The sequence below is a fragment of the Meleagris gallopavo genome, chromosome 5 (assembly GCF_905368555.1).
Source record: "Meleagris gallopavo chromosome 5, MGAL_WU_HG_1.1, whole genome shotgun sequence".
Taxonomy (NCBI): Eukaryota; Metazoa; Chordata; class Aves; order Galliformes; family Phasianidae; genus Meleagris; species Meleagris gallopavo.
Genome location: NC_139408.1, coordinates 17,488,066 through 17,503,300, shown reverse-complemented (window position 1 = coordinate 17,503,300; position 15,235 = coordinate 17,488,066). Strand labels below are relative to the sequence as shown.

The window sequence follows — 15,235 nt, the reverse complement described above, 5'->3', positions numbered from 1 at the left end:
TGCCTGACCCTTCTCTGATTATGATTTGGGATTAAGCTCTTGCACATCAAGTGTTCACAGGAATCATCCCAACATCTCGTGTAATGTTTTATCCCCTTTTAAGTGGGGCACAAGTGCGAAGTACTTAAGGAATCTGAACTCCAGTCACAATGAAGGTGTACATCTTACTTTCGAGAGTAGTATGCAAATTGCCTAGGCATCTAACAGCTTTTGACAGTTATGACTTTGTGGGAAATAAAATACTTTTCACAGAATCATAGTACTATAGAATTGCTTGAGTTGGAAGAAACCCTTAAAGATCATCTAGTACAACTCCCCTGCAATGAACAGGAACACCTACACTAGATCAGGTTGCTCAGAGCCCTGTACAGCCTGACCTTGAATGTCTCCAGTGAACAGGGCTTCTACCACCTCTTCGGGCAAAAACATATGTTTTTATTGGCTCTTTCCTCAGTTCCTTTAAGCTCTTAAATCCTTGCATAAGAATTTATTTGACAGGCTAAATTCTACAACTCTTGATTACAAAGCAATTGAAATCTAAAGGGGCTTAGATAATGTTTGGTGTTTAACACAAGTTAAACTCTTCCTTATTTCTGGAAGTATATAGCCATTGCTCTTTAGTGTATGGCAGCATTATCCTTGGCTGTTCTTCCTTTGTTTTGCAAATTCCCTGGGCTCCTTTTCTGATCTGTCCTTCCTTGCTTTATCTGGCTTTTGCCATCTGTGAATGGTTTGGGTTGTTTTAATTTTATGCACAGAAAATAAAATTGATAACAATTCTGCAAAATTACTTTTGCTGCAGGTGAGGCTGGAATTCTCTAATAGAAAAGGTGGTATTTTCACTAGTGCTTCATTTGTCTCTCTTTCATGTCCATGTTCAGTTCTGTGGCATGCCTATTTCAATAATATGCTTCTGATGAATTGCTACATTTCTATATGGTTTTACAGCTACAGTGTGTTCCTAAAATGTCAGTGCGTAACAGCACTGATTCATCCAATGCATTGCACAGCCAACTTCTGTTTGTGAAGCAGGCAATTCTGTTGCTAACTTTAGGTGTTGAAAGAAAGAGGAGGGCAGTTTTGTGTTCCTTTTGGATGCCTAGGTAGAAAAAAAAACCAAAAACCTTTCCAATGAAGTGCTTCCCACTTGTTTTGGTGTAGAATTTGACCACACTGCTGTGAAGTAAATGTTTCTAAAAGACAGGCTGCATCATCTTATTGCCACTTCAGGCATCCACAGACTTGGAGCAATGCATAAGGCAGAAACTGCTCTACTGGTTTTGCCTTTTACTTGCAAGGATGCTGCCTCAGGACTGGCATTCTGTGTAGGCTAGGTGGAGCTGCTTTAAAGGCCAGAAAATTTCCTCATGCTTCATGAGTCATCAGATCAGTAAAAATAGATTTTTACTTCTAAGTATTTACAAATAAAATCAAAGTTAATGAAAGGTTTGTTGGTGAATCTTATCCACTATGACAGAATGCTCTGTGGAGTCTGCTGTTGTACTTCCAAGATGGTTGTTCACAAACTAAAGTAAATCATTCTGTCTTAATGTAGAAGGTTTTTGTGTTTACATTTTTGTTGGAGACGATTAAAAAAGTGACACTGTGCATAGTAAGTAAATTCAGACTTTACTTCTTTGAGGTGGTAACAGACTCATCATGACTTAACCAAGTTGCTCCTATAAACAAGTTTGTTTTCTTTAAAGAGAACTGAAAAGTTCTCAGTCTTTTGATGATTCTGAGTTTTTGTTTTGTTAATGTTTGGAGCACTCTATGTATTTGTTGCTGTATTATAGTTACAGATAGACACTAATACCCTTTTAAAGTGAAGAATGAGTAGGATTTCTACTGTTAGCCTTGTGAACATAGCTAGTGAATTCTGACACTCCTCTGCAAAAGTAGATACCAGAGGATCATCCACTATTGTTTTTCATAACATGCTGTGCTCCCTAATCAAATCTGTTAGTTTTTCACCTCCATCAATTGAGCCTTGGTTATGTAGGTAGGTTAAGTACTTAGTTATAGGTATGTTATGGGGGATTAGTTGTTTTCCTCTTTTTAAGGCTCTTAAACTGAAGCATCGACCTAAAAATCACAAAGTGAGTCTTAGGTAGAATTGGGCTGCACTGCAATTCTGATGCAGACCCTCATGTTTGTATTAAGTAATCTATCAAAGATGTTCACTTGAAATAAATTTTTACTTAGATGAAAGAAAATTTAAAGTGAAGAAAGGTACAGGTATTTCAACTCTTTTTTTTTTTTTTTTTTTTTTTTTTTTTGCTAATATTCAAATAAGGCAATGGATATGAACTTCTGTTTCTGTACAAGTACTTATCAACCTAAATTATTTTTGTTACTAAAAGCTTTTAGGATAGGTTTCCTTTATATTTAATTGTGGGCAGATGGTTAGAAATATGATGGAACGTGATGTTGGTGCAGAGATTGCCTTGGCTGCTCTTTCCCAAACTACTTAGACTCTAAGGAGTGTTTTCCATGCAGACCCAAATCTTGCAAATTGCTTGGTTAATTTGCATCAGTTACTACAGTTTGAATAGCTCAGTCCATTAGCACTGAGGTCCACAGGCATAGACTGTATTATATTTAATCAGTATGGCTATTGAAGTCAGTGAGTATTTGGATAAAGTTAATTAAAGCAGGGCTTTGCTAACTGAAAGAATGTCTTTCTGTAGTTTAGGTCAGCTGCATGATTTGACTGGGCAAACAACAGTCAAATGATGCAGTGGTCTTGTAACAACAAATGGTGCAAAACTTAGTATTGCCCACAGGCTTGGTAGCTTGACAAATTAAAAAACCTGTCCATATAGATAATAATGTATTACTAAGTATTAACATGCAAAAACATGCTCCTTTCCCAACATTAATTACTGTAGACAGACTTCAAATAAAATGTACTTTACTGTGAAGCACTCTGTGTCTTTACTATGAGGCACTGTCTGTGCTTCTAATCAGGCTGGAGCTTCTCTTCTTAAGGTTTCTGTTTCCACTATTTGTGGTCTTTCATAAAGGCAGTCAGTGTACTGCATATCTGAACAAGGAATATTAGCTCTTATTCTTTTGTCTGAATCTGTAAAGGACAAAATAATTGTCTACAAGTTTCACTTTGAGACAGAAATGTTTTACTGTATTTTATTTTAAGTTTGTGAGTTTTAAGAACATGATGCATGTCCTGTAAAAAAAAAACTGACAAGCAATTCTGAAATTAAGGCAGAATACAGTGAATTCTAATATGACTTTAAGAAATATTTACTTCTATATGTTGTAAGATTAGGCATTCCTACATAAAGAGAACTAAAGGAACAGTAGTTTTTTATTCTTACCAGTGCAGATGCATTTTCTGGAAAATGACTGTTTGTAGGAGGAGGACATACAGATTATCTATACTTGATGATAACACGTTCTGTCAATATATCTGTGTAATCTCTATAAAGGCTTTAGCTGACAATCTTTGGAATGTATGAACAAATCAGTTTACATTACATGCATAATGCTTAACTTTAAATTGTGTTGCCAGAATAATGTGTGCTTACCAAAGGAAAAGAAATATTAGACTGCATTTTTAACACTTGTGAACAGATCTGTATTTTGATACGTAGTTTAGAATCCTAATGGCCTTTAATGTAGGCATGCAGAGTTTTAAAAATAGAAGGGCAGAGCCTGCTATCTTTTACCTATTGTAAATACTTATCAAGTGGTTCATTCAGAATGCAAATAAAGATCCATTGTCTTCTCAGTGCTTACATAATTCCACCATGCTCCTGATTTTGAAAAGAATATATTTTTAGGGTTGAATATAATATCATATTTTTATAAGGAATTGAGAATTATTTAACTGGGGTCTAAAACATTTAGTCACTTCATAGGCCAGAGTGTGGCAGCTGAGTGCTGCTCTCAGGCTGTAGCTTTGCCAGCAACAAACTATACCCTTGGGTGCCCCAGGACCAGCACTGCCAGCTAGTTGAGTGAAGTGCCCTACACTGCACTGATGTAGCCTCACCTTGAGTACTGAGTATACTTCTGGGCACCACGGTCAAAAATGACATTAAACTATTAGAAAGTGTCCAAGGAAGAGCTGCAAAGATGCAGAAGGGTTGAAAATGGAAGACACATGAGGTATGGCTGAAGTCCTTGGTTGGTTCAGCCCAAACAGAGGAGGCTGAGGGGAAGTATTGTGGCCACCTACAGCTCCCTATTGAGGAGAGCGTAGAGCCAAGCACTGATCTCTTTCTCAGGTGGCAGTGAGAGAACCCAAGGGAATACCATGGAGCTGCAACATGGGAGGGTCAGGCTGAATATCAGGAAAAAGTACTTCACCAGAGGGTAGTGGACATGGAACAGGCTCCCCAGGGCAATGGTCATGGTCACAGCCCCAAGCTGCCAGAGTTCTAGGGGTGTCTGGGCAGTGCACTCAGACATATGGTCTGAATTTTGGGTGGTCCTGTGTGGAGCCCAGAATTGGACTCAGTGATCCTTGTGGGACCCTTCCAACTATGATTCTACAGTTCTATTCATTACTGTCCCCACATACCCTCTCTGCTGCACAAATGAAACTGCCTAAAGCCAGCTCCAAGAATAGGCCTGCTTAGAATCACAGTCTATCCCAACTGGATTTTGTTCTTTTTGTGGCCCTGAAAAGAACCATCTCAGAGGAGCTGACAGGTGCAAAGGGGAGATGTTCATGTAGCACCACCGATAGGATGCTTGCCCAAGGCTTGTCAGATGAGAACACAGGCCTGCTCCTCCCACTGGGCGTGGCAGGCAGATCTCAGAGTGAACTTCTGAAGCATGCAACTATAACCAATCCTTGGAGTGATCTGGATTAAAACTATACTCTTTCTTTTCCTCTGAAGTCAGCTTGCCACCAGAGCTTCACAGAGATGGTATAGGATGGGTAGCCAGCAGGGGAAAGCAGAGGGGAGGAGGCTATTAAACTTGCTTTTCTGCTACAGAACAGTAGCCTGAATATGCGTCTAGGACTGTATTTATTCTCTTTACACGAAGAAGCAGTTTGCTCTTGACCTCAAAACCACCCCCAGCAGACATGGATGGCAATGGATATGTCAGAGAAATGAGGTGAAAGCAGCTGCCAGTTGCAGTGGTTAAGCAGTTTTGGATTTTCATGCATGCTTTCATCTGTGAAGGGCTGATAGGCTAGAGATGTTTCATTAGTATATGGGTGACCTCTGGTTTGCTATTTTTGGTACTCAGAGGTCAGTTGGCTGTGTATCATACTGTATAAGCTACAATAGCAGCTGGAATTAATATTAGAATACTCTGTTGCGCTTCAAACTCCATTTAAATGTTACTGAATTTTAAATTAGAACATATTTTTGAGAAGCATGGGAATTTGCAAAAATAAATAAATAAAATATTTAGCAGCTTATCATCATGTAGTTTATTTTAAGAAAAACAGAAGCAAATGTACCACAAGTGGACAAACTGGCAGGTGCCAGTGGAACTCGGATACAAAGTGCATGCTGGAAAGATACAAAGAGTAACAAATAAATACAGTGACAATAGAACTAGGGCAAGAGGTTAGGTGCACCCAAATCCAACCTCTGTGGTTAAATTAGGCCTCTCCCATCCTGAAAGCCACTGTAGGCCTTCCGAATGGAATGTTTGACTCTGATGTGGAGTTAATCAGGTTAGTGGGGAGAGAAGAGGAGAAAGATTTGGTGGAGGGAAAAAAAGGTGGCATCTTAACTTGTGCTCTGACTCTTCAGAGCTATGAACCTCTGAAGCGCGTTGCCAGATGCGATCCTCCTGTCTAATGTATAGTCTGATAACTGTTCTGGGTGTGCAGAATTGAGAAGAGTTCAAGACCTGTTCAGACAACCACTAGACTTCTTTCGTTCATCTTTGACATTCCCAGGCCATTAAATACTCGTTCTTCTAAACAGGTTGAAACATCAAGTATAGGTGACAACCTTGTACTGCCTCATATCAGTATATACCCACTGGGTGTTATACTTTTCTGAAGGTTCCTCAGAAAGAGAAACATTTTCAGGTGTATGTGTGAGAGTGCAAAACAGATGTGCGGAATTAATTTGTTTTTATTCCTAGGAGAAGTTATCACATGAAAAACTGCCACTTCTCACACCTGAAAGCCATTGGACAAAATCATGCTAAGTGTAATTTAATTGATTACATTACACTGCAGTTCAATCAACTGCAATAAAGTTAATTGAACCTCTCCTAAGGAATGTGACTTAAGCCAAATGATTCAAAGTAGTACCAGGGTACTGATTAATGGAGGCAATTATTTTTAGTAGGAGTGGGTCCAAGTAACTGAGTGATGCTTAAATGTTCTGTATAATGTGGTCTCATGAGGACAGTAGTTGCTTACTTTTAGCAGATTTCAGTTCACATATTGGTACAAAACATTCAAAAATTTCAGATTAAAATGCTAGTTTTATGTGACTACACCTTCCAAACTTTGTCATGGGTAAGAGATAAACAGCACTCCTCAAGTCCGCTGCTTTTCTTTTAGTGTGTTTGTTTAACTCTGTCTCCAAACATAGCCACTGGGTTCTGCGCAGAAACATTACTGCTGTTTTGTCTTTCTTGGCAGTATTTTCAATGGGACAAAATGAGATGCTACAGAATAACCATTTTGATGTTTTTCAATCAATTAGTTTTTCTAGTGAGGCTGGATTGTTTTACAAATGCCCTTAATTAAAGTAAGAGAAGTTCCCTCAGAATATTCAGCTGTGTTTTCTTTCTATGCTTACATATTTGCATGTATATATGCATGGTCACTTGAGCAAAATTTACAACTCTTCTGAAAAAAAGACTGGTGCTTTCACAGTTTTTAACCAGTGTTAGGATCAAATATTTTGTTGCTGAATTTAAAGTCATATTCTCTGTTGACCATGTGTTAATAGCTCCACAGGTGAAATGTAGATTAAGTGAAATGCAGGTGAAAAGTAATCCATCTTTATAAGTTAGCTTGAATGGTAAGGTATATTTAAAACAAACAAACAAACAAAAAATTAGAACTACCACCACCAATCAGAACTAGCTCGTTTTGAAGTGCTGGTCAGTAGTTTTGTTCCATCTATGCCTTAGATTCTTTGTTATAATAGATTATTAAAATTCTTATTTAGCCAAGAGAGGAAATTATACTCACCTGGTCTGCTTGTAGTGTGTGTGGAAAGTACAGAGTAAATAGATCTTTAGGTTATTGTCAGTTAGAGCAGGAAAAAAAAAAAAAAAAAAGGGTATAAACAAGTCGTACACAGACCTAGATGAAAATTGGAAAAAGTAGGGTCACATTATCAGAGGTTCTGGGTCTAACTGGAATAACAAGGAAAAGAACTCAAAGTAGTTCCAAGAGGGAGCTTGGTTTTATGTTAAGAAATGCATTATGTGATGCAGTTGCCATAACGACAAAAGAGTCTGGAGTTTATGTTCTGAGGTGTCTCTTCGTTCCCATGCTTCTGTCAGAAATAGATGTTCCTAAGTGCAGCTGAAGATTAGCAGTACTGGTGCTACGTGAGGGTATGGTGAGATGCAGGCTAAAGCTCCCCTCAATAGCGTGGCTCTGCAATCTCCAGGCAGAGACCAGGTTCCTGCTGCAGCTCAGAAAACAACAGCTTTGTCACTGCTAAATCTCTTGCAGGAAAAGTATGGCGCGTGGCTGGAGCAGCCCTGGGGACCTTATGTTTCAGCCCATCCTGCTGCTCTCACTGAGTGTGGGCACCGTGCTGTGCACCTCTCTTGCCATGGCAGATGAAAGAGAAAAGGCACATTACTCCCTCAGAAGAGCCTGCCTCTCTCTTCTTTATATCCTTCCATGCATTACAGCCAGCAATACAGGCAATCTGTAAGCAAGTGGATTTGTGACACGTTCAAACAGTGTCACGTGCACAACTCTGTGGTTACTTGAAATGCAAAACTGTCATTTGAGTCTACAAAACTACTTATATGCTATTTGGCTGGTACCAATTGTAATTGGATTAGTGCATACGAAGGTTATAAAAATGGTGGATTTATTAAAAAACTGTGTAGGCCGGGGCTTGTAACTCTGTATCATAAGGTTTGGTCTTATTTTTTGGTTGTTTTTTTCAAGCAATTCAATGGATGGGAAGAGACATCTGGGAAGTGTTTGAAACTCCAAGGTGGATTTATTCACCGTTGCACCTCTGATTTGGTCACTGTGAGCAAAATGATCAGGTTTTGACTCCTTAGTTACCATGAAAAATGACTGATTACATTTTTTACTGACAGAAAGTTTTGATAATGGAAGAATTAGGATGCTGCATGATGTATTGAAGAAATTAAGATATATATATATATATATATTTAATAATAGAACAGAATCTGTAAAGGTCTCTTTGTCTGATAGTGGTTTTTTTTTTTGCACCTTCCTACGGGAAGGCTGCTCTGATGAATATCTTCCAGCTCATACATCTGCTATTCTACGATGTACAGGTTATTTTATTTCATTTTAGTTTTTCAACCTATTGCATGGTTATACATTTCAGGGGGCAGAGGGAAGGACTTTCATGCAGCCTGTTCCACTACTCATAAAATCTACCTCAGCATCTCCAGGAGGTACATAAATAGTGCTCTTTTCCAAAATTCCAAAATATTTTTAAATAATAGTATTTCTTCTTCGTTCTCCTGAATTTGTTCATATATGTAAGCTAGATACATGCATTTAAATGGTGAAGAATCTATTTTATAATCAAATATTGACAAAAGAACAAATTTATACAGTAGATCTTCTGTAGAGATGGGTACTGTAAAGAATAATCCACTGTTTCATTTTCTTTAAGATATGGATAGGTACATTTCCTGGAAGGAGGGAGGGCATATTCATGAAAGTTTAATCTTCATCTTTACTGCTAGAGCACATTTCATGATATCACCCATAAGTGACTTCTCTGTTTTCCATTCAGACTCACTTTAAAACAGTATCTGACATATCCTTATCCTCTTCTAAACTTCCTTCATTTCTTAAACTGTTGTCATTCTCAGTCCTGTGTTATCCCACATGTTATCAGGATTATAAGGTTGTCTGAAAAGAAGCATGTCTATCTTTGTAAAGTTCCAGAAAAGTTTATTGATGTCATGGGTGTTCATATATTACTCTTTTTATGGAGGGCTCTTTCTTGTAGAGATTATTTTTCACAGAAAAATAAAAGAAAAAAAGAAAAAAGGTTACCCAACTGGAGACCACATCGTTCTGTAATCTTAAAATACCATGATTTTAATTGAGTTTATATAGATACAGAGATTACTGTATGTAAATGCTCAGTAAGATCATTAGAATGGTCATGAATATTAAAGATAGTGAGGATTCTCCAATGTACTCCACATTTTTTCATTATCTGTTGAGAGAACACTCATGTTTGAGGGTAGAACTTCTCATTGGTGGTGTTCAAAGCTCCTTGTGTATGACGAATGTCATCGTTGTTTGAAGTCTCTGTTTTGGAGCTTCAAGCATGTGTAAGCACCTTGAATGCCAGCCCCAAAGACCTGAAATGTAATGTGTTCTCCAAGAGGGTGCTGGAGGGATCAAGGACATGTTTGCAGTAGTCACAGTGGCGGAAAGGGGAGAAGAGACACAGTGCACTTTTTTTTGTCTTGGGGAATTGAATAGCTCATGCTCAAGTATTTTGCATAAACACAGAAACATATTAAATGGCAAGGATGTGAATAACTGGTTTAGCAAGCCAATAGAAAGGGATGAATCCACATAGCCATGTGGAGGTGATGACGAGTATTAATTGCTGTCTTCTCTGACAATTTAGTATCTTAAATGTATCCCAAAGTATCTGGATTAGCCACCTATATGTACTTCCAGTTTCAACTGAAGACTGGTTCACCTGTATCTTCCCTAAATACTGATCACTAACATAAACATCACTTTGCTTGCATTTCTTTTGTATGAACTGCCTTTAGCTGTAAGATGACTAGCAGTGGTGCATCATATGGGGCAAATGCTGAATAGCACCATCTGATTCCTGCTGTAGCTGACTGTTCAGCATCAGGGTTAAGTCATGTATGGTACATGAAAGTAATGTTATAATTCATGAGGGTAATACTATTTCAAGATATTGATATACATTGTATTGCACACCTCTAGAAAATTATCTGGAAAATTTAGCTGTTGAACGAATTTTTCTGATTTTTGTCTCCAGCTTTCTCTGAAGTCATAGTTTTCCCATCGTGTAGCACTCTACTGATCTTAAAAACTGATGTGCATTAATTATACAAAGTGGAAAAGCCGACATATAGGTGGAAACATAGGTGAAGGCATGTAGGTGAAAAACTTTTCATACATAAATAAAGAAATCCCCCAAAATACAAGTTCAGCTTCAGAGGTCAGATTTTTTATTTAAGTTATTTTATGAAAATGTAAGTTCTGTGAGTTCATATTATTTCATTATTAATTTCTTAAATCTGCTCAATTTGGGCCAGTAACTTCTGTCTCTCTGGTCAGTTTTAACCATATGATGACAGAGTAGGATTTCAAAAATATTAAGTCCTATGGGTTTTCCCAAGATCTGGAAAGGGACGTTTGGCTTGTTGAATCACCAGCTGACAACGATGCAGCATGGAACCAGCCATAGCACATAACTATTTCTATAATATAGTTGTATATTTTTACCTGTTTTTGAAGAGAAAGAAAGTAGTGTAAAAAGTTTTGCAGAAGAAGTGAAAAAAAAGAACTTTACTTTTTGCAGTGAAAGGTCACAGAAAATATGCTGAAAGATTGGGTTGAAGAAGAGGGAGAGATACAAATCTGTAACCACAATGTCCACAAACTGATTTTGCTGGGTGGTTTATGGAGCATCCTTCTATAAACTTTGCCACTAAAGCAAAAATATTTTTTGTTATGTTTCAAAGACTGTCGTCTTACTTAACACCAAGTGCCCATGCAGTGGATATCTAAGTGTGTTATGGACCATAAAAATGTACCTTCTTCAGCTTGTTTACAAACCCAAATGGAATGTAGTAGTCATCTATCCAATGCCAAAGAAAAAGTGGAAGCAAAGAAAGTATAGTCGAATTATTTATACCTGAAAATGTACTGAAACTATCAAACAAACATGCTAGAACGTATGATACTAGATACTGACTTCTACTGTCACTTAGTTTTTATATAGAGTATTCAAGAAGAGTCTGTGACTGAAATCCCAGTTGACAATTTTGATTTTGTTATTGCTTTTTAACGATGCTAGTTTTACCCACTGAGCTTTTAAACATAGTGATCTTCAGATCTCCTATCGATATTTTTATTGTTGTAAAAGGAATCTTTTTGGTACTAGTTTTTGTAACTGTACCTTTTAAACAAAACTGCTGTAAGCAATCATTTAAAAGTTCTGTTTCTGAGACAGCTTTAAAAAAGATGTCTTATATATTTGCTCTTGCTTTAAATGTTAAATATCATTGCACATAATGATGTGAACAGATGGCGTGCTGCATAAGCTGTTTATCATTTTACACATCACTTTTTATTAGTGGAGTGTACATGTTTGATTAATATTAACTTTTGATGTATTTGGAGTTGTCTATTTTTTGACAGCCTTAGGAAATATATTCTAATCCATACGGACTTAAATTTTTACTCCAGTAACAATAGAGTTGATGCAATCTCTAGTTTTGAATTACATAAACCTTTTAATTATGGAAAAGAATTACCTGGTTCAGGTTTAAATATTGAAAAGAATTTCAGAAGTAGGAGGGTAACTATTCCTGCTAAAATGTTTTAGAGAAATGAAATGTAGATGTTATTGGTCCAGCTAAAAACAGCGTATCTTGGAATTAAGCACCAGATGCTAAGACGTAAAATAAAACAACAACAGTTCAATTCAGATCAATATTCTTTTATATCCTCTACCTACAGAATGAGAGAACTTCATATTTGCCTGCTCAATGGGTCTGGATATTCTACAGGTGTTACACCTATGTCAATTCAATTGAAATTTAAAAAAAAAAATCTCAAGAGGCATCTCAGGTTTACAGACATAGCACACAAGTAATGCATTGAGATCTTTGACTGCTATATTGTTTTTTGAAAATATGGTTTATGTACAATTAATGAATATACCGATGTTATGGTATAGTAGCGTACAATCAATGAATATACAGATGGTATAGTACATCCAGGAGCTTGACTAATGTAATTATTATATTAGAGTAAGAAAGGAAAAACATTCACCCTATCCTAGGCTCATGAAATGGATTCTGGTGGAGCAGATCTCCAGAAGAGATCCTTCCTCATTGGCAGTCAACTCTTAAATGTGTCTAGGAGAGGTGGAGCCAGGCTCCACCCCTTCCTGCAGCACAGGTGAATTGCCTTCACCTGTGCTCCTGTGGCTGACTCATTGCTCGCCTCAGGTGATTAATCAGAGGTTCAGGCCGTGATTCAACAGCCTCACACAGGTTTACCAAAACATTATTTTGTCGTAAATATTCTTGTCTCATCTAAAACCTGGAAAAAAGTGAAAATTTTCATGGATGAGAAAATGATTTCTAGTTGTAAACGAGGGCTTGTAGTTCTGCAAATGGCAATAACATTTAATGAGAGATTTTGCTCTAAACTGTAAATTCTTCAGAGTGTGAGATGCTCAGCCTGTCAGAATAAATAGAGGAAGCTAAAAGCGCTTACTTTGAAAATGACTGTTCATTTAGGAATGCTCTGGGTGATCTCGGTGAAATAGAACTGAGTCAGTTGTGCTTTGGATAAAGTTCAAATTCCCAGCATGTATTCTGGCAGCATCTCTTCTTCGATGATTCTATTCCTTAATATCTTTTATGTTCAAATAACACATGGCTGTGGTTATATGCTGTGACTGTTCAGATTTCAAATAACTTTCAGCAATTCCTTTTAGCTTGTATAAAGAAATTACTTTTATCCACACTTATTTACAGATTTTTCTCTGTGTTTTCTTGTATGCCTAAGAATAACTGTTAGGGAAAGAATTTATGAATTTATTAAAGAAATTATGGTGTAGTACTAAGAATTACCTAGGGACTATATTTTTTAAAGTTTAATGTGGAATGCAGTTTAGGTTTAATTGGCATGACCATAATAGTTGGTCAGGGTTTCATGTTTTACCATTAAAATAATTCTGGACTGCTATAGTCCTGTTGCCTTTGCTTCCCAAACACCAGATCCTTCTAGAAAAGTGCAGAAGGAAAATTCTGGAAAATGAGGAAAGGAATGTCTCAAATAAAAGAATCCCTCTTGAATCTGCAGTTTCATTTCAGGAGTGAAAAATTTGGTTCCTGGATGATCTGAAAGGAAAGGATCTGAAAGGAAAAAATATAAATATCTCCTTTGTTATGTTAGAGTGAAAAATGCATGTAAACATTTGCGCCTAATGCTGTGGAATAATGACTATCATTTAAGAAAATATTTTAGTGTAAGAAATGCAGAATGGTAGCACACCAATTGTTGCAAATAAAACAAGTAAAGGGAAATTTCTGGTTAAACTCACTATGTGTTTCGTTGTTTTATCTGATAATTATAAGTTAGTTAATTATAAATTAGTTGCATATTTCTTTTTCTGTTATCACGCCAACTATATGTGGTTTCTTATGTATATGTTTTCATTAAAAGACAGCAATTAGGCATTCTGAATCTTCCTGTTCTTTCTACTTTCTGGGTTTAAAAACTGAAGAAACAGTCATTTTTGACATTTTGATCTAAAAGAATATTTTTTGTCTTTGCAGGTTAATAATGAGAATGTCGTGAAAGTTGGCCACAGGCAGGTGGTGAATATGATCCGACAAGGAGGCAATCACCTAGTTCTAAAGGTTGTTACAGTAACAAGGAATCTTGATCCAGATGACACAGCTAGAAAGAAAGGTACATTTTTCTCTTTTCCCAATAGAATTTTTTTCAGCCTTGCGCTACAGAAAACAGGCTATGGACACAAATCTAATTTACAAACTTCCCTTTTTAAATTTGTAATACTCTTTTGCTATTTTGCTATTTATGTTAGAATAATTTAATTCTCTTATGATTTGCTTATGCATTCACGCGTGACAAGAAGGGTCATTCCATTGTCATGCTTGTTATGAAATTTTGTCTTTGTGGATCTTTCATATAACATTAGTTGAAGGTGTAATCAAACTTCTTGACATGAGTGTCTTGATGGAGAAAACCCACAAAGAACAGATTATCGTTTATTAATTAATTCCAAACATACTTGAAGTTAATTTGACTCCTTTTGAACTTACTGAGAATTTACAGTTTTTCAATTTTTTTTAAAGAAACTCTAAGATTAAGAAAAGTAAGCAATGTATCTTGATTGAATTTCTGATAAAAGAAACAGTACATTAGAATCAGTCAATCATTCTAGGTGAATTCAAGTAGAGGGGTTGTTCCAACCAGGGAGAATTCCCTTTTTCTCCTCTAAGTCAAAAACATGCATGGGTTCTTTTTCTGCCACTTGGCTGCTAGCAAGAAAGTAATGGCTCCAGGAGAGTTTAGTGTAGCATCATGTGCTGCAAGACTTTGGAAAACAGTTTTCTGGGTACAAACATGGGGAAGTTTTTTCTCAGTTTAAAAGCGTTTTGTTTGTTTGTTTTGTTTCTTTGTTTGTTTTTTTTTTACATTGTCTTTAGTAGAGATTATGAGATAATTAGTCTGTTAAGAATTGTAGTGTTCTAACTCTTTCCCCCCGCCCTTCCCCCCCCCCCCCCCAAAAAAAAAAAAGGAAAAGAAAAAGAAAAAGGAAAGAAAGAAAAAAAAAAAATGGAATTTTCCACTATTTCTTTCACCTTAGATGCTTCTTAACCTGCTCAGGTAAAAGTTACTCTGGGAAGTTATTAGAATCAGAGAATCATAGAATGCCTTGAGTTGGAAGGGACCTTAAAGATCATCCAACTCCCTTTCTGTGTTCAGAGCTGCCCTCCATCAGCTTAGGCTGCCCAGGGCTCCATCCAACCTGGCCTTGAACACCTCTAGGAATGGGCACTTACAACTTCTCTGGGTAGCTGTGCCAGTGCCTTACTGCCTCTGACTAAAGAATTTCCTCTTAATATGTAATCTAAATCTATTCTCTTATCCTATCGTTATCAGACGGTGTCAATAGTCAGCCTTGCTTCTGTTTATAAGCTCCATTAAGTACTGGCAGGCCCATTTCTCAAGCTGTCCAGGTCTCTCTGGATGGCATCCCTTCCTTCTGTTGTATCAACTGCACCACTCAGCTTGATGTGGTCTGCAGAGTTGCTGATGGTGCAGCTTCCCTCAAAA

The 15,235-nt window shown here is 37.0% G+C and overlaps 1 protein-coding gene across 5 annotated transcripts in view; it reads left to right on the top strand.

Moving 5' to 3' along the window:
• Positions 1–15,235, top strand: part of SHANK2 (SH3 and multiple ankyrin repeat domains 2) — a 344,905-nt gene that overhangs the window by 288,895 nt on the left and 40,775 nt on the right. For all 5 annotated transcript variants that reach the window (XM_085224519.1, XM_085224521.1, XM_085224520.1 and 2 more), the window contains one exon: positions 13,708–13,843. In XM_085224519.1, the coding sequence (XP_085080645.1) occupies positions 13,708–13,843 (136 nt within the window). The remainder of the gene's footprint in view (positions 1–13,707; positions 13,844–15,235) is intronic.